At 37.1% G+C, this 25,200-nt stretch overlaps 2 protein-coding genes across 3 annotated transcripts; one reads left to right on the top strand and one right to left on the bottom strand.

The window, feature by feature from the left end:
- On the bottom strand, nt 397–16,835 carry LOC109707398 (tubulin-folding cofactor D). 2 transcript variants are annotated; one of them, XM_020228635.1, is made up of 17 exons: nt 16,472–16,831; nt 15,474–16,021; nt 14,607–14,709; nt 13,358–13,534; nt 12,287–12,478; nt 11,143–11,259; nt 10,414–10,518; nt 8,633–8,803; nt 8,279–8,494; nt 6,325–6,523; nt 5,317–5,522; nt 4,925–5,149; nt 4,308–4,832; nt 3,427–3,696; nt 2,997–3,041; nt 1,676–1,849; nt 397–1,365 (listed from the first exon to the last, which is right to left on the bottom strand). In XM_020228635.1, the coding sequence occupies exons 1-17, from the start codon at nt 16,673–16,675 to the stop codon at nt 1,075–1,077; spliced, it is 3,768 nt and encodes a 1,255-aa protein (XP_020084224.1). In that variant the 5' UTR covers nt 16,676–16,831; the 3' UTR covers nt 397–1,074. The 2 variants fall into 2 exon arrangements, with proteins under 2 accessions (XP_020084224.1, XP_020084225.1); XM_020228636.1 differs by lacking the exons at nt 397–1,365; nt 1,676–1,849 and adding an exon at nt 2,247–2,437 and having other exon boundaries at nt 16,472–16,835.
- LOC109707672 (hsp70-Hsp90 organizing protein-like) lies at nt 17,681–23,993 on the top strand. Its single transcript, XM_020229130.1, has 7 exons — nt 17,681–18,765; nt 20,410–20,698; nt 22,384–22,469; nt 22,943–23,166; nt 23,260–23,326; nt 23,435–23,494; nt 23,591–23,993. The coding sequence occupies exons 1-7, from the start codon at nt 17,869–17,871 to the stop codon at nt 23,702–23,704; spliced, it is 1,737 nt and encodes a 578-aa protein (XP_020084719.1). The 5' UTR covers nt 17,681–17,868; the 3' UTR covers nt 23,705–23,993.

Raw genomic sequence — 25,200 nt, forward strand, 5'->3', positions numbered from 1 at the left:
AAATTTTTTTAGACAAGTTATCATCTTTTACTTTAACTAAATGTATTATAATAGTCAACAAAAAAAAATCCTTTCCTCCAACCAATCAAACTAATATAAAATTAAAATAAAAAACAAACACATTAAACAAGGTCTTAATTATTGCTTCTGAAAATAACAGCTTTCACCTAATGAGGTAGTTGTAGGAAGATAACTTGAATGCCAAATATAATATGCTATTCTAAACATTTAATCATACTTTTTATTTACCAAATATAAAAGTTTTTAGAGTAAATCAATGAGATATGCTAGACAAAAATATTATGCATCCACAAAGGCCTAATGAACTAACCAATTTCTACACAAAGACAAAAGACGACGCTTACATGAAAGAAAATTTGGAAAAAAAAACAAGGGGAAAGAAAAGGAAACCATAAGAAAAGTGCCTCATCCATGCTACTCAAAACAGGTTGTTCCAGTCGAAGTAAAACAGAAGGAATGGGTGAATCCTACAAGTTTAATTGTAGCAAACCCTAAAGAAAGCGAAAGCCTTGCCAAGCCACACAATCATCATGTGCATATATGTCCCCGAGTTCTACGACAAGGTTTATCATGCCTTTACAAATTACATAAATTTCTTTTAAACTAAGCACAATTAACAAAGTGAGAGCCAATTGAAGTGTCATATGCATCAGGATCAACCACAGATATCTAATACAATCTTAGCAACCCAACAATATAAAATAAATTTGGTGTCATGATGGGAGGAAGGGACTCTACAATTCGCAAGCAATTCATCCTTTCATCCTAAGGTGTTTTGGCAGGTAAAATCACTTGCAAGTGACCTCCCAAAAAGATCGCTTGGTAGTGAGTTCAATCTTGACATATCTCAGATATGAAGGGCCAAAAAAAAACCTAAATATTTTGGGTGACGTTATTAATAGAGCAGATATTGCTGCGGACAAAAGGATGCATTAAACCCAGTCGCTCTTTACTGAATTAAACTAGATTCAATGGATTTCGTCTGCCAATTTTAAATGTGGCTTTGTTGATATCATCACCCAACTAAAGAAGGCCTTGAATTATATGCTTCCGCTAGAAGCCAGAAAACCCAACTAACGATGAATATGACTTATTTTCATCATCCAATGCAGCCCTTCTCTGGGCATCCTTCCTTTTGTCTTTGGCATTAGTATTCTGATAGGCACTTGTATCCAAACCGGCCATCTCGCAAAGCTGCAACCTTTTACTCCTTGCTTCCTCCACATCTCCATCCCAGCAGGTATCGGAAATAACTTCCAGTGCTCTTTCCATGTTATCTTCTGGGATGAGGTTACCGTTTTGCAGCAGGACGAGGTATACCTGATCGGCAGCAGCCTTCCGAATCTGAACAGGGGGCAAAAAAAAGGAACTTCTATAATACAAGACCAACTTATGCCAATTACTTAAATTACTCTCCAGCTTAAGGGTATTTATGCCGGGTACCGTACTTTTGAAAATGCATAAATAAAAATTCAGATTTTACAGGGACACGTGTAAATAGACAATTTTGTGGGGAGTTATACGTATTGGACCCAAATGATATAGTGGCATCAATCAGTGAAGAGGAGAATTAAAAGGGAAAAAGCAGTATACAGAATTCTTGGCAAGCAAGCCTGACCCTTTTTCCGTTAGCATACACATCATGTATTATTACCTTCGGGTACCGATGGCCCAGAAAAGATAGAAGTTGAGAGAAGGCCCTGGTGTTGGTTGCCTCTGTATAAGAAGAAACATATCCAAGAATAGAAAGGCCTGAACACAACTTTGTAAAGTCCTTTGATGCCTTCAACTCAACTGTGAGAGAATCCAAAATTTCCGTGCAGAAATCCTGAGTATATCCCAGTTTATGATGATTAAATGTAAAGGGGCAACCAATGATGCTCAAAAGCAAGGTTTTAAGTGCCCGTCGGCACGGGCCGTATCCACCGTGCCGTACCATGCCAATAAGATACCGGCACGATACAGACCTCGTGCCGATGGCACAGCTCAAAACCCTCTATTCTTTAAATCAGTAAGTAATTTCCTCAATAAAGTTCAAAAGATATGATAAAAAGACATAATAAATAGTTAGAATATTTTGTTGCTAAAGAAAATAAATATTTCATGCTATCATATGTCGGCACATAAGAATATTTTTGACCGGCACGCATCGACACGGCTCGGCACGACCCCGTGCCACGGCACTTAAATCCTTGCTCAAAAGTCCCAACAACAATTGTAACTTGTAATCAAGTGACATTTGTTAAATATTTACTAGGAGTATTTCTGATACAAATAACCCAAAAAAGAAAGTGCAAGTTGCTGTTCTGTATAGTTGGAGTAATCAATATTGGTTATCCTCGTTTAAAAAAGGACATAGTATACTGTCTCTTCATTTGCTTCTTCAGTTTGATACAGTGTTCATGCTGCCTCAATCCTATATACATGAATATCATCCAAGCATAGACATAGGGATTAAAAAAAAATAAAATAAAATAAAGGCCATATGCTAACAACATAATTAATACGACAGTTAAAACAGCAAAGGAATGATATTTTGGAAAGTTCCTTCCAAATATATAGCCACATCATGTGCTATTCATATGATAGAAACATACTTTTCGCATACTGCCAATTATGATATAAACTTCGAGATGCTAAGCCAGTAGATTGCAAGAAATACTACAGATGGAATCTAAGTTTATAAGCAAGAAGTGTAGCCTGCTTAGAAAATCTCCAAATTGTGATTTAAAAAACAATTATTTTGCTTAAATGAAGAGGTTTAGGAGTTGTAATAGAAAGCATGCTGCACCGGCTGTGTTTTCCAAGTTATGCACTTATTTTGCCCCACAATTGGATGAAAGATTGTACATCCTTCTTTTTTCATATTAACATTAGTCATACATATATACAGTAGACTTGTATGCCTTGACATAATGCAGAACAAATAGATATGATAAAATCTTGAACTGAGCTCAAATAGAATATAAACTGACCTGCATGTTCAATAAGAACTTTTTGCTAAGGAGAACCTCTATTGTCTGCAAAAAAGGATATACCTGTTAGACTTTCATGAGGTAGGAATAGATGATAACTAGTCAGGTAATGCTAAAAGTGTGACAGTACACTTGAAAAACTCTTTAGTAGGCTAGTTTCATGGCGGACAAACCCACAGCAATCCGCATCTTAGAAGGATGAAAGAAAAGTCATACAAGAAAAAATCTAAGTACTTGAAAGTTGGGAGGTTATTTGAGTAGATTGCTCAGATGTTAACCAAAATTACCTCAGGTAAACTCAAATAAGTAACACAGACAAAACATTATATATTAGCTGCTGAATAAGGTGAAACAAAGTAGCGTAATATACCATGTGGTAATCTATAATAGGAATCTGTGTTTACAGAACAAATAAATGTGCATTTAATACCTTGAATGCTGGTGTAATTACTCGATCACATTTCTGATACCGTCTAAGAACCCACAGAAGATCAGCACTCAAAACATACTCCCTCGTTCTCCTCTCCTCACCTGCATCACCTTCTGAACATTGAAGATACTCTAATAAAGCTGCTAGTGATGCCTTCCGCAGAGATTCTTGCAATCCACCAACAGATATTACTAGCCCAGAAAGCACAGATTTGCTATAACAGTCGATTCGAAGAAGCTGCACGAAAACTGGATAAGACACAGCAGGGACCTGCAAAAGCAAAGCAACAACTAGTTAGAAACAATTAAGAAAATATAATCTATATACAGATTTGAGACAAAACATAACCAGCTTCGTAATAGGTTAAAGAAGCTACACTAGCACCATTGAAAGAAGAATTCAACTATAGCAGCAAGTCAACCAAAAGAAATTAAATAAAGCAAGACAGTGCCGCCTCTGATGAATTAATTTCCTTGCAATGTGTTGCAACATCAAAATTGAAACAAAAATTGAAATCAATTTGACGAGTGTGTAGGTCATTGTGCTTGGACTTCGGACTCTTCATAGGGTGCTTGACTTCAGACTCTTGGCATGGTTGATTTTCGATATATAAGATGAATCTTATATAGACCATAATGCAGTAATTGACTTAATCAGGTAGCTAGATGGTGCTTTCAACTCGTGATAGTTTTGATGCAATGTTGAGTAACTGATTTTGTCAAAGATCCGACCAATTAAAATAACACTCAAATCGATATTCTGCAAATCATAAAATTTGTAAGAAACAGATAAGCAAGATAACAAAAAAAAATAGAAATCATAATCAAAGATATTTGATTCCTAAATGCCAAAGGAAAAAAATAGTGGAGCATGACACTTACTCCCCACTTTAGATCTGTACTGCTGGGAATGATACTTTCCAGCACCTCCCTATGAGGTATGAATGAAATAATATCTTTCTGTCTGTACAGAATCCTTTGTAGAGTCTTTGCAGCTATATCCCTTATTTTATCTATTTTCTCAACAGCTTGCTTTGCAAGGCCTGATATTAGCTTCTTGGCAATATCTGCATCAAATAGTTGGTCTTCCCAATCAGCTGCATCTAGCTCATGAGTCTGTGGCTTCATGGAGGAAGAATCTCGCTTGCAAAGGATGTAAGTGCACCTCTCTAGGGCATCCATTGCTGCTTCACGCACCCAAGAACCCACATCTCCTCTGTTGTCCACTGCATAGTCATCGAGTGCTTTAAACAAAGTCTCCATGATTTTATTTTTAATAAGCAAATAAAAAGATCTTTCATCGCCAAAATTCTGTTCATTGGAAGTATTGGTTAATGTTTCACAAACAGAAATTAGCCCCTTAACAGCATTTACACGTGCTTCAGCATCTGGATCATCAGGCTTACTCTGGAAATAAAAGAATAAAAGAGTAGCAAGTTACAAAATGCATGAAATGTTTCAGCGGCATAATATAATACATTTCACTGACAAGATAATACCTCCAGTGTGCACGAGCTACAGAGCTTTGTTATTAGAACACTCCATCTGACAACCAAGAACTGATATGGTAAAATTCCAAGAGCCAGTGCAGCGCCCCTTCTAGAAGCAACATTAGAGTCATCAAGGAGTTCCAGGTACTTTGTGACAATCTCATTAGCAACTTTATCACCAGAAGCAACCAGATATGTTGGAATAAAGTGCTTTAATGCATCAACAGCAGCACACTAGATAAAGTTAACCAGAAGGTGTTCAGGTCAACATCCAAAACAAAATTATAAGACTACAAAAATAACACAATGTAATTAAAAAAGAAAGGTCAGAGTTACGAGGACTGATAGCTAGTTGAAAATTTCGGAGAGTACTAGACAGGAAGTTTTCAACAAGAGATTACCTGTATTTGAGCATTAGGGTGCTTCAAATTCTCATTTAGGGTATCTAGTAAACTCCTTTTAGTCTTCTCATTCAAAGATATTGCAGAAAGAGAGATACACTCAATGAATCGAGAAACAGAAGATCGCATGATTTCTCCCCCCTTGCCGCGGTAGAGTCGTGCTTTTTCAATGGCAGGAACAATACCTGATAAAGCTTTTTGCTTGTCTGTGGATCAGGAAGTAGATATGGGTCATTTCAAAGAGACAAGTAGCATGGAGTGGTGATGCTCATGAGGAATTTGATTTTATGTAGGAGCAGATATAAATTAGAAAAAAAACAGTTTATTTTTGCTCACAAAGATATCCTGCAAAACCTTTGAAAAAGAAGTTGCAAGCTGTGATCTAAACAACTAGAAAAGAAAAGAATAAAAGGAAGAACCAAAACTGTAGTTTAAATGGTAACAAATTGCTTTGGAAGAATTGTTGCTAAATAAGCTCCCCGATTAGTCTTTTAGCAACTTACACAGCATGTATGATCATGCAATGGCCATCCGTAAATCACAGATTTCGGTACATCTTTTGATGAAAATTTAAACAGAATCACTGTATACATGTATCTAATATGTGAACAAACATATGTATAGGAAGAATGTGTCTGGTACGCCCAGTACCGCTAAGTATATCAAATATACATTACATTGGTAGAAGAACTCCATAGACCATACAACGACAGGAGTCTGGTTGCTCTTATTAGTTTCGACATCCAACTTTCTTTTTTATTAGATATGCATTTTTTGACCGGTACAGACAACAAAAAGTTTAAATCTCTACAATGAGTAGAAGATTATTAATCATAATACACAATTTTTTAACTCTTTTGGCTCTACAACATTTGAATCAGAAGAGAGACAATGTTTAAAACGGTGTGATTTCAATTTGATGAGAGAAGGTAAGAATAAAAAGAAGACCTTTTTAATCTTCAGATAAAAAAACATTATAGTGGAGCTCAAACTAGTTAGAATACAAACCACTAGGAAAAATAAAACCAAGCCGATGCAAAGTTAAAACAATCTCTCCAATAGCAAGCGTTGCACCATGGCGTGTGCAAAGATCTGATGATAATGTGCAGGGGATCAATTTCTCAAGGACATATCCACCAAAATATGCACTATCATATTTTGCAAGAGCAGAGAGGGCTTCTGCAGCCAGCTCTCTTAAACTTCGCTCCTGGAAAAGTGGACAATGAGAAAATTATATTTTGTTCAAAAGTCATCAAGATACTTCCAACGTACTAAAAACCATAAGCCTTCAAACTGCACAGGGGAATTAGGCAGAAAAAGAAAAGAAAGTGATCTCACCTGTCTTATAATTGGCAACCGCAAGTTAGATCATCTAACACAAATAGAGTTAAAGAAACAATAACACAGTATAACCAATTCTCATTCAAAGAAGTCTTGGAAAAAAGGATGTTTACCCTCAGGGCTTGTTTGGTTCAAGGGTGGAATTGGAATGGATAATGGAATGAAAATGAATTGGAATGGTAATTGGAATGGCCTACTCCCCCAAGACGTTTGGTTTATTTGTGGATTGGGAATTGGAATGAGTTATTCACATTTCATTGTTTGGTTCGTATAAACTAAAAAAATTATAGGATACTATAATACTAATTTTACTCTCAAATATAAATTTATATTATTTAAAATTTATGAAAAATATAATACTATTCTCTAATAAGTTTTCCAAAAAAAATATCAAATTTATTTTTAAAAATTTTTATTGATGTGGGTTAGGAATAGTGTTTTGAGAGAGGATAGGTTTTTTTTTTTTTTGATGAGAAAGGGGTGAAGAGAAGGAGGGTGAGATGGTCACATGGGCTTCGAGAACTTAGTGAGCTTCCGGAATGAAATCTCAATCCGGACTAGAAGATCGGAATCAAGTTGAAGGCTAATGGGCCATTCCCATTCCAGTCCGGAATAGGAATCTCAAACCGATTCATGCGAACCAAACAAAATTAACCGGATTTGATCAAACCGATTCCCATTCCATACCCAAAATGGATGAACCAAACAAGCTCTCAAGGTAAACAGAACTGAAGTTTCTCTATGTAAGTTCTCACAAGAGATATTGTAGTTCTACTCGTAGCTTACTAGCACGACCACTTCATGTCAACAACTCATGAATGATGAACCATGCATGTCAATTAATTGCGGGACATGATAAATGACAAGACAAATACATATATATCACACAGACAGTAACGTAATATGTATGTGTATGGATATAGACAAATGCATATCTCATATGGTAAACATATATAAATGTACACATTTATCAACAGAAAATAGGGAAGGGTTCTATGAAAATGAAAACCAATAGATTGGGATTAAAGACCAAGTTGATTTGTGTAATTCATGCAAGTAGAAGTTAGTGTATTAGAGATTGAAGCACTTCCAGACGACAGAAACTGAATGACTTTCAGGAAGTTTACAACTTGTGCTGTGGTTCTGAAAGTTCTATTTTGTAAGAAATATCAATCAAAATTCCATATTGTTAGTCAGGCAAACAATAGTCTCGCTGAAATCTTTCACAACAATCAAAAACAAAATTTATGGCTCCAGAATTTTGGTACTCTAAGAATCGATTGGAACTTATCAAACAAGACCAATTAAGTACAATAGTAAAGGTAATATCCGGATGCGTGCATGTCTTTGCATAAACAAGATTGCCAACTGCCGAGGCATAAGGAGTGCCTTTCACACATATACTTCGTGTAAAAGAAAAGTTATCAAACAATAAATGAGACTTAAAGAACTAGTCAAAACATACAAATTGATTCTTGTATAACACCACTACAAATAAAATGAGTTACTTATAGCGACGTTTCTACTATCCAGGTAGAGAACAGACTTTAGGAAAGTGATATCCAAAAATGTGATAATAAAGAATAACATGCTACTACTATTGTAGAGAACAGTAAATTACCCAGTGTGTTATTTTGTTGCATAGCAATTCTTCCACAAAAGAATAAAAATACTCTTTGTACTGAGCAATGCAGACAGCGACATTAAGATAAGAATTTGGTCGTGAGGCAAGAGAAAAATAATCAGCTGTATTCACAATATCAATGCCATGTGGGAAGGCTCCTTGTCTTCCAACATTCTCTTGAAAAGCAGCAGAGGCTGCTCTTCTACAATTCACCTAGTACAATTACAGAAAAAGACTGTTTCAACAAAAGTTAAAAGACTGTTTCAACAAAAGTATGTTGAGACTTAAATAATAGACGGGACTGACAGATATCTAAATAGCAATATAGGTCAAAGAAGAAAATATAATTACCTCTCGATCATAACAAGCAACTGTTAAAAGGTGTGGAGCAAGCTGCTCTAAAATGCCTTTCATATCTGAGTTGGAGTAAGCACGACCAAATGCCCAACACACATATGCAGCAGCATCCCGAACATGGGACCCAATGCTGTGTGGACCTCTTCGTATGTCATAGTGCAATGCCTAGAAAAATTCTGCTTTTAGCAAGTTATTATTTCCACATAAATTGTTTGTTCACCATATTTCCACTTGGCTGAAAAACAAATTTTGCTGCAAATGGAGCAGTCAGTCATTTCCACAGAGACAGAGTTATAGAAAATGTCACATTTAATTTTACGATCAGGCCATTTGAGTGTAAACCTAGCTGGCTTGGACGAAATTAGTTTTCCCGTAACAAAACCTTCACATATAGGAAAATATATATATATATATGTACTTGGAACTTCATACATGCTACAACAAATAGAACTAAACATGAGATTCTGCAGTATAAATAAATGGCAAAGTAAATAATATACATAAGCACACAAATTTTGATTTAAACTATTACTTAAGTGGCTAAGAACTGTGCGCAGGGAGGTATCATGACTAGCTATTAACAAAGCAAGTGCTGAAGGGCCTACTCAAAGACCACCAGGAAAGGCCATATGGGCCAACTTGTCATTGTGTTTGCTCAGCATTTGTTGTTTGGCCAGCTAGGGGACGCTACTCAAGGACAAGAAAGTAGGGTTTCTATTGAGGACACCAAGTTTCATGTCATTATGAACGTAGACCCTGTTAATTAACTCATGTTATTTACATCCCAAGTTTTTCATCACCTTCCCTCTCTTTCTAACCTTACCTAATTGAACTAGGAATGCCCTGGACAAACCAGCACTGACTTGTAACCATCATCTTAATTAAGTTACCTATCATTAGCTTTTACCCATTTGAGTCCCGTATTAGCAGCAAAAAAAAAAACCTCCTCCAAAAAATTTTTCATCTAACATGATCTCTGCCATCTTAGGAGTACTGCTATAGTACCTGGTTCTCAAATGGTATTCTTAAGCCAAATACAACATTAGGGAGCATGAGTTACAGCAAGGCGGTGCTCATTCCCTCTCTGCTGAGATGAATAGCTACATCCTACTACAATTTTGCAAACTCAAAGTTCAATAATTACATCATCTTGTAACAACTAACGAAGTATTTAATCATGGATACATCTGGACACCTCTCAGAAGTAGAAAAAGTTTGCTAACGAAAGTAGAGAATCCTTTAGTGTATTATGAACTATTCAGTTCATATCTTGGTCACTTATCAAGCAAAAATATGGCGATAAGCATGCTTTTCACATCATACAAATCTATTTTCATTTAATCACTCAAAGGACAGTTTGAACTGCCAACTGAGAATGTCTCCAACTCTCCATGATATCAGATCTAATTAGTACCAACAATCTCCATGACATCAGATCCAATTAGTACCAACAATCACGAGATATGCTGCTTCTTTCTCTCGAAACATTAATTATACGTGACTACCGAAATAAAATGAAAGCCAGAAACTAAAAGGAAACAAAAGTTTTATCCAGATAAGCAACAATATAACTAGGAGTTGTTAAACAACAAATGTAGTTTACTAGCATTTTCATTTATATATAGAAGATGATTCTAAGTGAAATTTAACATATTTTCAAATCAGGCTGCATTTTGGACCAGAATTCACTGCTTTTTTCAAGTTATACTTGTGGGTTCATAACAATATGGAAGAAAATATATGTCTCTGCACAGAAAGTAACAACAGGACATTACCTTTATTATAACAGGAACTACTTTGGGAAGACTACCAGGTAGCAGCAATCCTCGGCGAGCCAACTCCGCCAAAGCCAAGCAGCCTCCATGCCAAGAACCATCTCCCTTCAGCAATGCAATGAATTAGAATTTTCCCTTTGATAAAGAAAATAAAGAGCCATAGCCTTTATTCGAAACTAGATTTGTAATCGTACAATGCGCGGGCATGTCAATAGTGTGATTCAATTATGTTATATAACAAGCAACCAAAAAACTAAGAAATCAATTATTCTTTACCAACCAATATGATTGAAAAATAGAAAAATAAATAAATAAATATCTTACATAATATGTAGTCTAAGAAAGATGCTTGCTGAGAAAAAAAATCAAAGAGAAAATTACATAATAGAGAGAGGAAATAAAAGGAAAAAAACCTACTAAGAAGATGTGGTTAGCGAAGAAAGATCCAGAAAAAATAAAAGGTTGATTTAAATTTTTGGTTTTGTATAAAATCTAATATATTTGTTTCTTGTCAGTTAATCTTATTTAAAATACAACTCTTAACTTATTTTTTTTGTATCTCTATCACATTTCGCTCAAAATTCTCCAGTTATATATATATATATATAGAGAGAGAGAGAGAGAGAGGGAGAGAGAGAGAGAGAGAGAGAGAGAGAGATGATGGAAACTATTGAAACATTGTTCTCAAAACATCAATTACCCAAAGTTAAAGAAGCATATAGTACAGACCTCACCAGGTGAAAATAGCTCCAGGATAGAAGATAACACTTCTTCTGATAGAGCACAAGTTAATCGTGCAGTTATCCGACCTATACCTTTTGCAGCAGACCATCTCACAATCGTGTCCTGAACGGTGAAATAGTTAGAAAATGCTTACGAAAAACTTACTGGGGATTCTGAGAGAGGAGAGAGGAGATAGGAGAGAGACGAATAGTTGATGCAAAAAAATCTTCTAAAGAAAAGTAGCCCTATGCCTTGTGACAATTTTACAGAAGTCCCTATGGTGGTTTCTCGGTGATATGACTGGGGACGGTGTAATTATCCTCACTATCCCATCAAAACCATGGGCATGGAATAAGTGGAAATCCCACCAAGAATTGCAAAACCCTGGCCTCTGGATAGCAGTAAAACGGATAGGGTGGAAGTGTGTAAGGAGTGAAATCATCCTAACTCGATAAAAACTAAAGCTTAAAGTTATATATTCTCTTAAATTAACTGGAAAACAGTCTATAAGGACTTCAATGACAGAAAATTTTGACATTCTTATATGAAAATATAAAAAGTTAGGGACCTTTTATGACTATTTAAAAAGTTAGAGATGGAGGCACAAATTTGTAAATCATTGTTGATCACTCTTATCAGAAGACAAATGCAATTAAAAAAAAAAAAAGCAATAGAACAATCTAAAATTTAAACGACTGAATATCTTATCATAGTGAGCTTAAAATGTACCGAAAGCTCGTAAGCCCAATATTTCACCATTGACTGGTGGAAAGATTGTCGTGCCACTAGCATGGGGCATGCCAGTGTGCCAACAGCATGGCATGCCGGCACACCAACATGCCTTGGCACACACACCCCATTTTATATGTAAGCACATGTGCCCCACGAGCTTAGCGGCACAGGTGGCATGGGCAGCACATGCTAGACCGTGCCGATTAGCATGACAGTCTTGTTATTGGTGCAACCTAGAACAAAAGGTCAATACAAGAATGTTTTACAGGTTCTTAAAGACATTTTTATTTCATCATGATGAAAATACAAGTTAAGAATTGTATATAAAGGAGGAAAAAAAAAAGAAGCAAACCAAGCATGATTGCTTCTTGTAGATCAGAAGAGAGAGATACAAGAGCAGTTCACAATCCAGACATACCGAATCTCTTAAACCAGACAATAATAACTCTATTATCTCCTCCACAGTTTCTGGAACATCCATATCCTCTTCATCTGGAATACTTGTATTTTCTGTGTCATTTAATTGGTAGGCATCTTGACCATAATCACCTGAAGAATCTCTTCCATAAATATGCAGAGAAAGATTTTCATGTAATGAGCTATTCTTTCCCTACACAAAAAAGACAAATCAATCCATCAAAAAGAGATGCAGAAAAACAATCACAGCTGGTGTCCTCACTATGAAAACAAAACATAGTTTTGGGTCCTCTGATGCTGGACCAAAAAAGAGCAATCATGATACAACTCTAGAGGATTTTTACATATATACTATTTGTCAATAAGACCCTACATGAAACCATCTGTAGCAAAATATATGATGATAAGTGCTTAGCTTTGAGGAACTCATTCATAGCGTTGAACAATTAAACAATCCTAAAACTTACTGTAATACCAATACAGAGATGAGCATTTTAGTAAAGACAGCGGTGCCAAGGAGTGAATATAAGGGCAACCTAACACCTAGTAGACAAGATCTGTCTTCCTACTTCATCAGTCCAAAGTTATAGAAAATCAGAAAGATAGGTGAATGATATTATACTGATGGATCAAGCAAACCCATGCTTTGTAGTCTCACATTGGTAAGGACAAGCCGACAAGGTTTATGATTCACAAGCCATACTGTGGTCCAACAAAGTAACAGAAAAAGAATGTGCAGATCAAGTATGTACTTTATATTAGAATTTCTCATAACATAGAAAATAGGATTAAATGACAATTTAATTGGGCACGTTTTCGACAGCCAGTTTAAGAAATAGGTCTCTAAATTAGTCTCTCAAGTAAACAATTTAACAGATGACTAAACAACCTATAAAATTCTATACAGTAAACTAAAGAAAACCTAGAGATAAGAAGGGGAAAAAAATAAAAAAAGGTCGATTGTCGACTTTCAGTCAGGAAGACTGGTCACATAGCAAGAAAATTAAAACATAAGAACAACTATATGCAGTATTAATGTTTTTGCAGTATATAAACTGAGAAACTGTCAAACCAGATATTGCCATGTCAGGGAACGATGAGGCAAACAAGTTAACCCAACGCGCTGCGATAATTTGACCACAAACTTTCTAAGTAAGGAACTCCGAGCAGCAGCAGTAGACTTCATCAAAAATGAACAATCACTCCAAATAGTGGAAATCACATCGCTAAGAACTTTAGCACTGCCAATCTGCAGTTTCCAGACCAATAAACAAGCACACAGTTACAGAGAATGGAAGGTAAAGCTTCTCAACAGAAATATAGAAGGACCAAAAAAGGGAAGTGACTTGAACTATTTTTTTAAAGGACGACATTCCCAGGGGACAGATTCATTAAAAAAAAAAAAAGCCAAATCATGAAGGAAAGGAACCTCAATTAACTGAGTCAAATTAAAAATCTGAAACACTCATGGCTTCACAAATTAGTGACTGAAAAATCAAATTAAAGCAAACCAATCAACTTCAAAAGCAATGTGCTGCCACTATGGAGAACGTATAAACGTATAGAAGAGCATCCATTCTTTAAATTATAGCAACAAAGCATTAGGCAGAACAGGCTAGACGTGATTTCATTGTTAAGCAATTTCAAAAGAAAAGAAGAAGCAAAGGAAGAAGATCAAGAGCAAAGAAAGACAAGAAGAAGAGGAGGAAGAAACTAGTCACAACGAAGAAAAAGAAGAATCTAGTCACCAAGAAGGAGAAAAAGAATATCAACACGAAAGGGATGAAGAAGAAAATTATGAGCAACATAACTAGTACAAGAGAAAAAGATAAAAAGAAGATGAAGAAGACCAAGGTTTATCTAGCTTGCGTAAGAATAGCAAGTCTAGATTATTTTAACTTATGCGCAAAAGAGGTTGCACATTGTAGCACTAGTATTAAAAAGAAACACCAGACAAGATTTGAACTAATGTAGCCCATAGGATAACCTACTCGTATTTACCAAGAAAACTTAGTGCCATAATGAAGTTCTTTCCCAACTAGTAACAAAATTAGCATGGGCTGATTTTATATGGTTGTCAATCAACAGTACCATTAGCGGACTAGTTGGAACGCTGGCACAATTATTGAAGACAAAAGATGAGAAGACAGATATGCCAACTTGTATGCTTATATTAGTGCATGCAGATGTTACAAATTTCTCAAAAAAATTATGTGCTCAATGTAGGCTACGTGCTACAATATAGCCATCTAAAACAAAAGGCGAATCTGAAGGACTCACCCTGAATTTTAACCTAGTAAGGAAAGCAAGCAGTGACATACCTTGAATATTGAAGCTAAAGCTTCCACTATACCGAGTAATCTGAAGTGGTCGGCAACATCATCTGTGACAGATAAGAGGACTTCATGTGCCCATTCAATAAAGCTGAAACAAAACAAGACACATAACAATAATGGCTAGACAGAAAATTTGCAAATATTATTATCAGCATGATTCAGATTTTTATGAAGAGAGGCACAAAATCTCCAAGAAAGAAATAAACAACAGTTCACTTTATGAGCAGCCAAACAATTTAAAGTGTGCAAAATAGCACTAATAAAAACTAATTAATTGTTAAGCACAGAAACACCATATATACATTATAACTATTTGAAGTCGAGTTCATATGTGAGTATGATTTTCTCATTTCATGAATACCCCAAAGCAATATGTTCAAAAAGATCGAAATAAGAATGCTGCTCTATATGCCAGAAAGCATCCAGTTCTCTAATATTTTGATATACTAAAAAGGACTTAAATAGAATCAGAAAAAATAAAAGTATAAAACAAACAATATTCATTTTCTACTAAGGCCTTGTTTAGATGCATAAATATCGTATTCGGTATATCTGCATAATTTACTTGAGAAGCTTGTACATATTGGTAGATGAGGAGTGTGATCAAATGTCTAAATTTGGATATTATACTCTGCCTTCAAGTCATTTTTTTGGGATAAGATAAATCACTTTGTAGGTGAAATATGCTATCCTACCAAATCATGAATATTAAGACCTTCCAAGAAGCAAAAATCGTAGGGGGAAGATATTAGATATCTGATGGGAACGATCCAAAATTTGAACTTGTAGCATTGCAATTTAAATCTACTTAGCATGTTTTTAACAGATATCAAAAAGCCATGTAAGAAAAACCTGGTAAAAGCTTTTGACATGTCCGGGCGTGTTAAAAGCCTTGCTAGCAACAACCCAGATATCCTCCGCATTGGACCAGCACTTGCTAGATAATCTTTAGATATCTCCAGCATCTTCATGACCAAAGGCACTGGCTCAGATCCATCAGCATGATCATTATAAGCCATACTACTGTCCACAGAGGAGATATCGAAAGGGATTAAGACTAGTATATAAAGCCACAAGAGCACAACACACTTTGTCTCCATCTCGCCCGTACTTTCCTGCCTTAGCGAAGTGGATGAAGCAGTTTGGTGGCACTTCTCAAGAAGGGCAACTGCGAGCTCAAGATCCGAGACCTGATGCGGGAAGAACTTGATTACGCTCTTGTATCCACACACTGTGACGAGCGTATAAATAATAATGCACAAAGGTTTGATGATATTGAGAAGCGCATCGGAGGCTGCCCCGAGCTCCATTGTCCTGGACCGAACTAATGACATGAGAGGCGAGATGATACTCTCCAGGTAGGGTTCAAGAAGCTGGCCCTCTTGTTGATACTTGTCCATCTAATTAAAAAAACAGAATGAACGATTTCGCAAAAAATGTGAGATCGATAATCTTGATCAACCTAAAGCTAGTACAAAACCTTTATCCAAAGAAGAGAAATCAGGAAAATGCAATGTCTTTATGAGAGATTACAGGTACATCTGAAAATTTAAAAAGTTTACTTGTTTATCTAGCTAACAAAAAAGAAAGAATAATGCTTCTTTCAAGTGCAAGAACTGTAATCTTGAGCCAACATGTTGCGAAATGCATCAGTGAAGAAAAGATTAACAATTTAGTATTTACTGCACTTGAGATTATAGATATCAAAGAGCATAGGAGATATATCTCAGATGCAAGAACAGTAACCTTGATTCAACATTGTAGGAACCCCATCATAATCTTTAGTTGAGATTTTAGATATAAGCGGGAGAGAGATTTGGGGATGAGAGAGGGAGGTAGGGGATGCTTACGATGGAGCGGATCTTGTTGATGTCGGAGGGTTCGGCGACGCCGCCATTGGCGACGATGTGGTCGAGGAGGGATTTTACGAGCTCCCACTCTTGGAGGAAGTAGCGAAGGAGGATGCTCTCCTTGGGCTCGTGCTCTTCGTCTACTTGTGGATCCGAGGGGATCTCATCGCTGGAAGCGGGGTTGGTGGAGAGGGGGGCCGCCATTGGCGAAGCTCGGAAGGAGACTTTGGGGAGGGGGGACTCCAATGGCGAAGCTCGTCGTCGGCGAAGGAGGACGATGACGACGACGATGGAGAGGAGTGTGAGAAAGCGAAAGGGTTTAATGGGTTGCGCCCGGAAGTTTCGAGCTTCGATCTTTTAAATATTGGCCCGGGTCTGTTTCTTGGCCCGCGGTCAATTTTATAGTCACTGGAAAGAAATATTAACGCTTGCTACAAGGGATATCAATGGGCATGGATACTTAAAATTTTATCTGAATTCAAACTCGAATAAAATGAATATATCCGATAGATATGAATATAAAAAATAAAAATCCAACAGATATGAATTCGGATATAATTTTGATTGTACCCGATCCGAACCTGAACCCAACCCGAACCCGAATTTATTATGTATTATATATAATATATATATAAAAATTTGATGTTATATTTGAATTTATATTTTAAAAATTTAGATTTAATATAATATATTTTGAAATATTGAAAAAAAATATAATTGTTTCGGGTTCAAATTTTCGGGTTCGGGTTCGGATTTGGGTTTCGAATTTTTAGTCGGGTTCGGGTTTGGATATGGATTTTTAAAATCCGTCAAGTTCGAGTTCGGATTCGGGTTCGGGTTCGGATCTTAGGTTTGGAGTCGGGTTCGGATTCGGATTTTTAAAAATCCGCCCCGAATCCGACCCGTTGATGAAATTTCACTAATTTCCACGAAATATTACCGTTGCGAAGTTTCGAAAATTCGGATTTATTAGGTTTAAATTTTTGGATTTTCGGAATTTGAAAACGCATATATAGACTTGTTTGGGCATTGTAATCCCAAACTAGGATTTAGGCTCACAGTGCTAAGCTACATTGGGCCGGGCCAGGAAATAAATTATCTCTACACAGCATATGCCAATAGCATCAGGCCCAATCCAATCCGGTTCCACAGATCGGATTCCCTTCCAAGTTCCAACTCTGGGAAACCACGCCCACCACTCCGTCTCCCACCTTCTTTTGCATAACACCTCCCGAACATTCCAGAACCCCTGAGAGCCAGCGCGTTCCTTTCTCCCAGAATACTCCTCCAACGACTTTAAAACCCCACCTCTCTTGTCTCGTCTCTGTCCCTTTCCGATTTCGATCTCTCCCTCCCCATTTCCCTCTCTGCACGATCTAGGGTTTTCTCCTTCGTCCATGGCCGAGGAGGCGAAAGCCAAGGGCAACGCGGCGTTCTCCGCGGGGCGCTTCGACGACGCCGTGCGCCACTTCTCCGAGGCCATCGCCCTCGCCCCCACCAACCACGTCCTCTATTCTAACCGCTCCGCCGCGTACGCCTCCCTCCACCGCTACGCCGAGGCCCTCGCCGACGCCGAGAAGACCGTGGAGCTCAAGCCCGACTGGGCGAAGGGCTATTCCCGCCTCGGCGCCGCCCACCTCGGCCTCGGCGACGCCGACGCCGCCGTCGCCGCCTACGAGAAGGGCCTCGCCCTCGACCCCAACAACGACGCCCTCAAATCCGGCCTCGCCGACGCCCGCGCCGCCGCCGCGCGCGCAGCGCGAGCTCCGCCGTCCCCCTCCGGAGCCTCGCCCTTCGGCAAGATCTTCCAGGGCCCCGAGCTCTGGACGAAACTCACCGCCGATCCCACCACGCGGGGCTACCTCCAGCAACCGGACTTCGTCCAGATGCTCAAAGACATCCAGAAAAACCCTCAGAACATCAATCTGTACCTCTCGGATCAGCGGATGATGCAGGCGCTCGGAGTCCTCCTTAACGTGAAGATGAGGGCGCCGACGGACGAAATGGAGAGGGAGAGGGATTTCCCTCAGCCGGAGCCAACGGCGAAGGCCCCGGAGGCTGAACCAGCAAAGGAACCGGAGCAGGCGCCAGAGCCAATGGAGGTAACGGGAGAGGAGAAGGAAGCGAGGGAGAGGAAGGCGGAGGCGCAGAAAGAGAAGGAGGCCGGAAATGCCGCGTACAAGAAGAAGGATTTTGAGTCGGCGATTCAGCATTACACGAAGGCAATGGAGCTGGATGACGGGGATATTTCCTATCTCACTAATAGGGCTGCGGTCTACTTGGAGATGGGAAAGGTGATGCATTTTGACTGTTTATTACTTGTCTTAATTGCTTACTTTTTAGTAGCACTAACTGAGTTCACTGGTTATACTATTTTCTGCTTACTATTTTGGTAGTACTTCTGCTGATTATGGTGAATACTGTTTGTGGTTATTTGCTAATGTTATTGTTGCTTGTTGAAGTTGGCGATTATGTACTTTAGATGCTGCTTATCACCTGTTTTGAATGTGGAAACTTGGAACAACTTTTGCAGCTAACTAACTTGAAAAAGTGGAAAGGAAATACTTGCAACATTAATGCTTTACACTATGTAGAACAACATATATAGCCTTTCAATAGTTATGAGCTTGCTGACATTTATGCTTAGTGAATTAATAGATGCAGATCTCTGATTAAGCAATTTGAAATGCATTCCTCAATACCTTTTCTTTTCATTACGTCATCAAAAATCATTACTATTCTTCTTGTTCTTTCCCCTCTCTGTTGATTGAGAATAACTGAAATTATGTTTACAAGTTGTTCTTGTCCGTCATTGCTTCACCTTTGGTCTCTGATAAGTTTCATCGTTTGTTCCCAAGTCTAAAATGTAAGTTTGTTATTTAGAATTTAATTTTGCTCATTATGAAGGGTTCATTAGCCATATTACATAGACCTGCTATAATGATATTATTCTTTAAATAATATGTAATAATTTTTCAATTTAGTTTTAATGTAGTCTAGTTACATATATAATATTGTAACTTTATTGTCATATGATAACAGAATGTAATTTCACTTTTCTAGATAACATTTATATTGTATGTCAGTAGATCATATATTGTATTCCATAGTTAGATTATGATGCTAAAATGGTATATCTAATACGAACATTATATAAAATTATGCAAGTCGGATGGATTAATAGGTCTTGAGGAAAGTGGAAGTCCTGAGGGTTAGCTGTGCAATAGTAGTTTTTTTACCTACCAAACTCTTAGTAGACTTCAGAGCAACCTACACCTAGACCAACATTGATAAAGTGGTGTAATAGAGGAATCTGACTTCTGTTTTTTCAGTATAATTTCTTTAACGAAGGGCGTTTTTCTATTCCTTGACCTTTGCTACATATAATTGTTTCCCTGCTATTGGTGCATTACTCAAAAGTTACTTTGCATAGTTTCTAGTCTAATTACTCAGTGGCAAGGATTTAAGTGCCATGCCACGGGGTCGTGCCGGAAACTTGGCGGCACGGTATCGCATGATGCGTGCCGGGCAGGGCCGATGCGTGCCGGTCAAAAAAATATGTGTGCCGATACGTAATGGCATGAAATATTTATTTTCTTTAATAACAAAATATGTCGATTATTTATTATGTATTTTTATCCAATATTTTCAATTTTGTTAAGAAAATTACTCACTAATTTCAAGAATAGAGACTTTTGAGTTTTGTCATTGGCAGGGGGCTGTATCATGCCGATATCTTGCTAGCACAATACGGCACGGTGGGTACCGCTCGTGCCGATGGGCACTTTAATCCTTGCTCAGTAATTTGCTCTCTTTGTTTTGAAGTAGTAATGAATGGCCTATATGCTGAACTTGAGATAAGTTTATGTTTTCTACTGTTATGTATTGAGCTTTTTTTCCTCTGTTTCATAACTGTCATTCATGCTATCTGTTATCAGCATGAAGAATGTATAAAGGACTGTGATAAAGCTGTTGAGAGGGGCAGAGAGCTTCACTCTGATTTCAAAATGATAGCAAGGGCTTTAACCAGGAAAGGAACTGCCTTAGTGAAGCTTGCAAAATGCTCAAAGGACTATGATCTTGCCATTGAAACTTTTCAAAAAGCCTTAACTGAACACCGCAATCCGGACACTCTCAAAAGGCTAAATGATGCTGAGAGAGCAAAGAAAGAACTTGAGCAACAAGAGTACTTTGATCCAAAGATAGCTGATGAGGAGCGAGAGAAAGGTATGCTTATCAATCTCTGGTTCTCATATATGTTTTTTTTTTTAGTTTGCCCTCATTTCCGTTTCGTGCTATTTTTGTTACTTAACTTGAAAAATGCTACCTTTTTGGTAGTGTAGTTATGGTATCTTGTTTTGAAACTGAATGATCTTGATTGGTTATCTGATTTTATCTAGTTTTTTGTTTTGACCGTAGGTCTTAATTCATGATCGCCATTTTTTTTTTTTAAATTTTGATGCTGTTGTTTCTTGCAATTTTTTTTGCCTTCCAATTACTGAGAGGAGCTGAACAGCTTTCGTGGTTTTGCACTTGGATATTGTGGTATTAGCTTGCTGTTGTCCTTGTTCTTCCTTTATAGAGTACAGTAGCTAAATGTATCAGAGATGTTGACCAAATGACATATTGTCGCCTATCTTTTTATGCCCTACTGCCCTTTAACTTAATCTCCACACTGTTTTAGTACTTTGTGGATTGTGAATTTGATTTTTTATATGCTATGTACTAAGTTAATTTTTCTGATGCTCATTAGTAGTTTTGACAGTTCCCTTCCTTGATGACTTTTTCTTCCACTCCCTTTGGATTTCTTTCCTGCGCCATGGCCTTTAGGCGTTTGTTTCACCTGATGCTAATTTTAGTATGGTAGTAACCAGCAACACTGAGTTATAATCCCTGTTAATTTTGTACTAAGAATTCTCACTGGCAAGGATTTAAGTGCCGTGGCACGGAGTCCTGCCGGAAACTTGCCGGCATGGTACGGCACGGTGCGTGCCGAGCCGTGCCGATCAAAAAAATTCTTGTGTGCCGACACATAATAGCACGAAATATTTATTTTCTTTAGCAACAAAATATTCTAACTATTTATTATGTCTTTTTATCACATCTTTTGAACTTTATTGAGAAAATTACTTACTAATTTAAAGAATAGAGGGTTTTGAGCTGTGCCATCGGCACGGAGTCTGTATCGTGCCGATATATTGTTGGCATGGTACGGCACGGTGGATACGGCCCGTGCCGACATGCACTTAAAACCTTGCTCACTGGCAAGGACAACCTAACCGGTTCCCACTTTTGATTGATAAGTGATATATGTAATGCTTGTACCCCTTTACATATACAACTAAAAAATCATCATATATCTGTTAGTAGGCTCGACCTGTTAGGTAGCTGTAGTTATATATGAAGTCTGCTAGTTTTAGCAAAGAGTCTATGCTTAGCCGTTTCTCTCAATTCATTTAAAGACAATGGTGTCAAATTGGTATTCCTGAAAATGCAGGTGGCAGCATCTGCTATATTCTTAGCAGAACTCTTTTAGCTCGGACGGTGTTGCCGACCATGATAAATGGAAGCTTCTAATTCTGACCTGCACCAGACAATATTTTAACGCTGGGCAGGGCAAGTCATTGTCTTTCTCAATTGTTTCTTCAAGTTGTTTCCATTGGTATAATATCATGTAATGATACACTCTTTGGCCTTTATCCTGTATGACCCATGCGGCTTATCATGAACTAAACTGTTTCGTATCTCAATATCCATTTATCCATGTACATTATGGGGCATGCATTAGCTAGCTTTTATGGGTGTACCTTTGTGCCAGAAACAGTCTGTCTTTCGTAATCATTGTTAGTCTTATTTGAGCTTTTTTTGCCAACAATTGCAGCTAATCTGTTCAATTTTGTCCTTACTTTCAGGCAATGAGTTTTTCAAGCAGCAAAAATACCCTGAAGCTATAAAACATTACACTGAAGCTCTGAAGAGGAACCCGAAGGATCCAAGGGTAATATGTCTTTTCTGTTTTAATTGCTTTTGTTGTATTATGTGTTACTGTAAATAAGCAAGAATTCATGCCCTCCGCATGAAGTTGACCTTTACTTCTGAATAATCAAGTGATTGGTGGTATATGAATAATGCTTTAAACAAAAATCCACATTTTGTAAATCTGCATCAAGTAACCATACTCTTAGTCATTTTTAAGAACATGCAAAAATACTATTGTTGATTAGTTTGGACTTGTCAAATTCTGGGCATCTTCAAATTGGATACGAGCATGCCATCTGCAATGTGCTTGACTAGTTATGGCGTTTTCAATGAAAATACTGTTCCTAAGTTATGGTGACTAATTTTTGTTCTCAATGACACTTAAATGAGAATCTATTGTTCAGTATATTTTATCCATGTGATGTTGTTCTATGCTATTTACATAATTTGTCACCGGTATCCTAATATTTGAGTTGTTTGATATTTTCACAGGTATATAGCAACAGAGCTGCATGCTACACAAAGTTGGGAGCTTTACCGGAAGGTCTGAAGGATGCTGAGAAGTGCATTGAACTTGACCCTACCTTTTCGAAAGGTTACACTAGGAAAGGCGCTATACAGTTCTTCATGAAAGAATATGACAAAGCGTTAGAGACTTATCAGGAGGGCTTAAAGCACGACCCTAACAATCAGGAACTGTTGGATGGTGTGAGGAGGTAATGAATCCCTAAAATCTTCAGAGTTTGCCCTTTTTCTTCCTTTTATTAAGAACTTAATTTGTAAATGTCTTCTATGTGTGCAAATTTCAGATGTGTTGAACAGATTAACAAGGCTAACAGGGGTGAGATTAGTCCAGAAGAATTGAAAGAGAGACAGGTTGAGTCTTTTTACGCCAATATTTTTTGTTATTTTTCGCTAGTATTCTTATTCTAAAGGTAATTTTCATAAGCAATTTTTTCATGTTTAACTCGAGTTCGCTTGCAGGAGAAGGCCATGCATGACCCAGAGATACAGAATATCTTGTCTGATCCCATAATGCGTCAGGTAACTAACAATTAGAATGATATTTCTTGTAGCGCTTTAAGTAGTTGAAGATGGATGAAGTTTATGTGCTGATGATATGCATGCTATATTGGGTAGGTATTGATCGATTTCCAGGAGAATCCGAGGGCCGCACAAGACCACCTGAAGAATCCTCAGGTGATGCATAAAATCCAGAAGCTTATTAGCGCTGGAATAGTCCAGATGAGATAAAAAAGGAGATTTATGATTTACCAACTGTGTTTGTCATGTGTGCCCCCATGTGCTAAGATTGTTTTGTCCAAACTTTTTAGAGTACTCCCTTTTGAAACTTGTGGAACTTTATAATCTTCGTTTCTTAATTATTGAATCCTTGCAAGTACAGTGAGACAAATAAGTTTTTCATTTATGGAGTGTGAGAAGTGTTTCATTAGTAAGCTCTGAAATTTGCCTATCTGTTGATAATGATGTTCTTCGGAGGGTTGTTTAAACGAATGATGTAGAAATGAGGTTAACATCCTTCTGAGATTGTCCTTCCAGAAAAGAAAAAAGAAAAAGTCTTCCTTCTGAGATTTTAATTTACTTTGGTATGTTAATTCTTTTCATGGTCAGTTTGGTAGGAATGATGATTACAAATATAAGATTCAGTCGAACTTTTTAATTGCAGAAAAAGAAAGTAGCTAGGTAAGGAATAGAGCAAAGAGAACAATAAAATAACTCAAAATTCTAAAACGAAAAAAAGTAGATTGCTAGAAGGTAAAAACATATGTAACTTACTTGAACTATGGGTTGTTTTGGTTTGTATCCAATCTTTTAAATGTTCGATTTTATTGTCCAATTTTTTAATTTACTTAATTTGAATCAGTCAACGATATTTTAATTTTAAAATTAAATGTATTGTTTAGCTTAAGTTAGTATATTTTATATAAAGGGAAGAGAGGCAGGGAGAAGAGAGAGCGAGAGGCATCAGGGGAGAGAGGCAGGGAGAGGATAAATGTCTCGAAAGAGGCGTATAGCGAGGAGAGAGAGAGCGCGCGAGAGAGATAGAAGACAGGTCAGGGAAGAGAGGCAGAGAGAGAGAGAGAGAGAATAGGGCAGGCATCGGGAGAGAGACGCAGGGAGAGGAGAGGAGAGGCGTATAATAAAGAGAGAGAGCCATATTTTATATTTTTTTTGTAATTATAAATTTATTAAAATAAGTAAATATCTTAAATTTTGTATAATTTAAAGTAAACAAATTAAAAGATTTGATAGTAAAATTAAAATTTTGAAATATTGAATAGATGGTTCAATATGGTTCATAGTTTAAATACGCTTTATATATTTTAATAGAACGTTCATGACGGTAAACCCAAGTTGCTAGGGTCAGTTTGTTAAATTATATGAAAAATCGTTGTTTTTTAAGAATTTAAGCTAGTAAAGAACAATATTATAATTTTATATTTAAACACTCAGTCTCATGTATGGGCTCGAGATTTGTTAATAGGCTTATAACGTGAATTTAAATTAAATTTGTGAAAATTAATAATTTTATATTTAACTCTCTCCTATACTTATGGGCTTTTTTATAAGCCAATAACGTGGACTTAAATTAAATAGGCAAAAATTAATATTTTTATATTTAACACTCTCAAAACGTGAGAAACAAAAATTAATAACACTAAGGGGCTGTTTGGTTGCACGCATTTGCAACTGCAGTGCAATTGCAAATGCATGCAACCTCAATTTCT

Source organism: Ananas comosus, linkage group 3 (assembly GCF_001540865.1).
Source record: "Ananas comosus cultivar F153 linkage group 3, ASM154086v1, whole genome shotgun sequence".
Taxonomy (NCBI): Eukaryota; Viridiplantae; Streptophyta; class Magnoliopsida; order Poales; family Bromeliaceae; genus Ananas; species Ananas comosus.

Coding starts and splice junctions, on each gene's coding strand:
- LOC109707672 (XM_020229130.1), top strand. CDS start 17,869: ATGGCCGAGGAGGCGAAAGCCAAGGGCAACGCGGCGTTCTCCGCGGGG. Junction 18,766..20,409: donor TCTACTTGGAGATGGGAAAG/GTGATGCATTTT, acceptor ATCTGTTATCAG/CATGAAGAATGTATAAAGGA. Junction 20,699..22,383: donor TGATGAGGAGCGAGAGAAAG/GTATGCTTATCA, acceptor CCTTACTTTCAG/GCAATGAGTTTTTCAAGCAG.
- LOC109707398 (XM_020228635.1), bottom strand. CDS start 16,675: ATGGCGGCCCCCCTCTCCACCAACCCCGCTTCCAGCGATGAGATCCCC. Junction 11,260..12,286: donor TGTCTGGTTTAAGAGATTCG/GTATGTCTGGAT, acceptor TTCACCGTTCAG/GACACGATTGTGAGATGGTC. Junction 1,366..1,675: donor TGGGCCATCGGTACCCGAAG/GTAATAATACAT, acceptor CCCCCTGTTCAG/ATTCGGAAGGCTGCTGCCGA.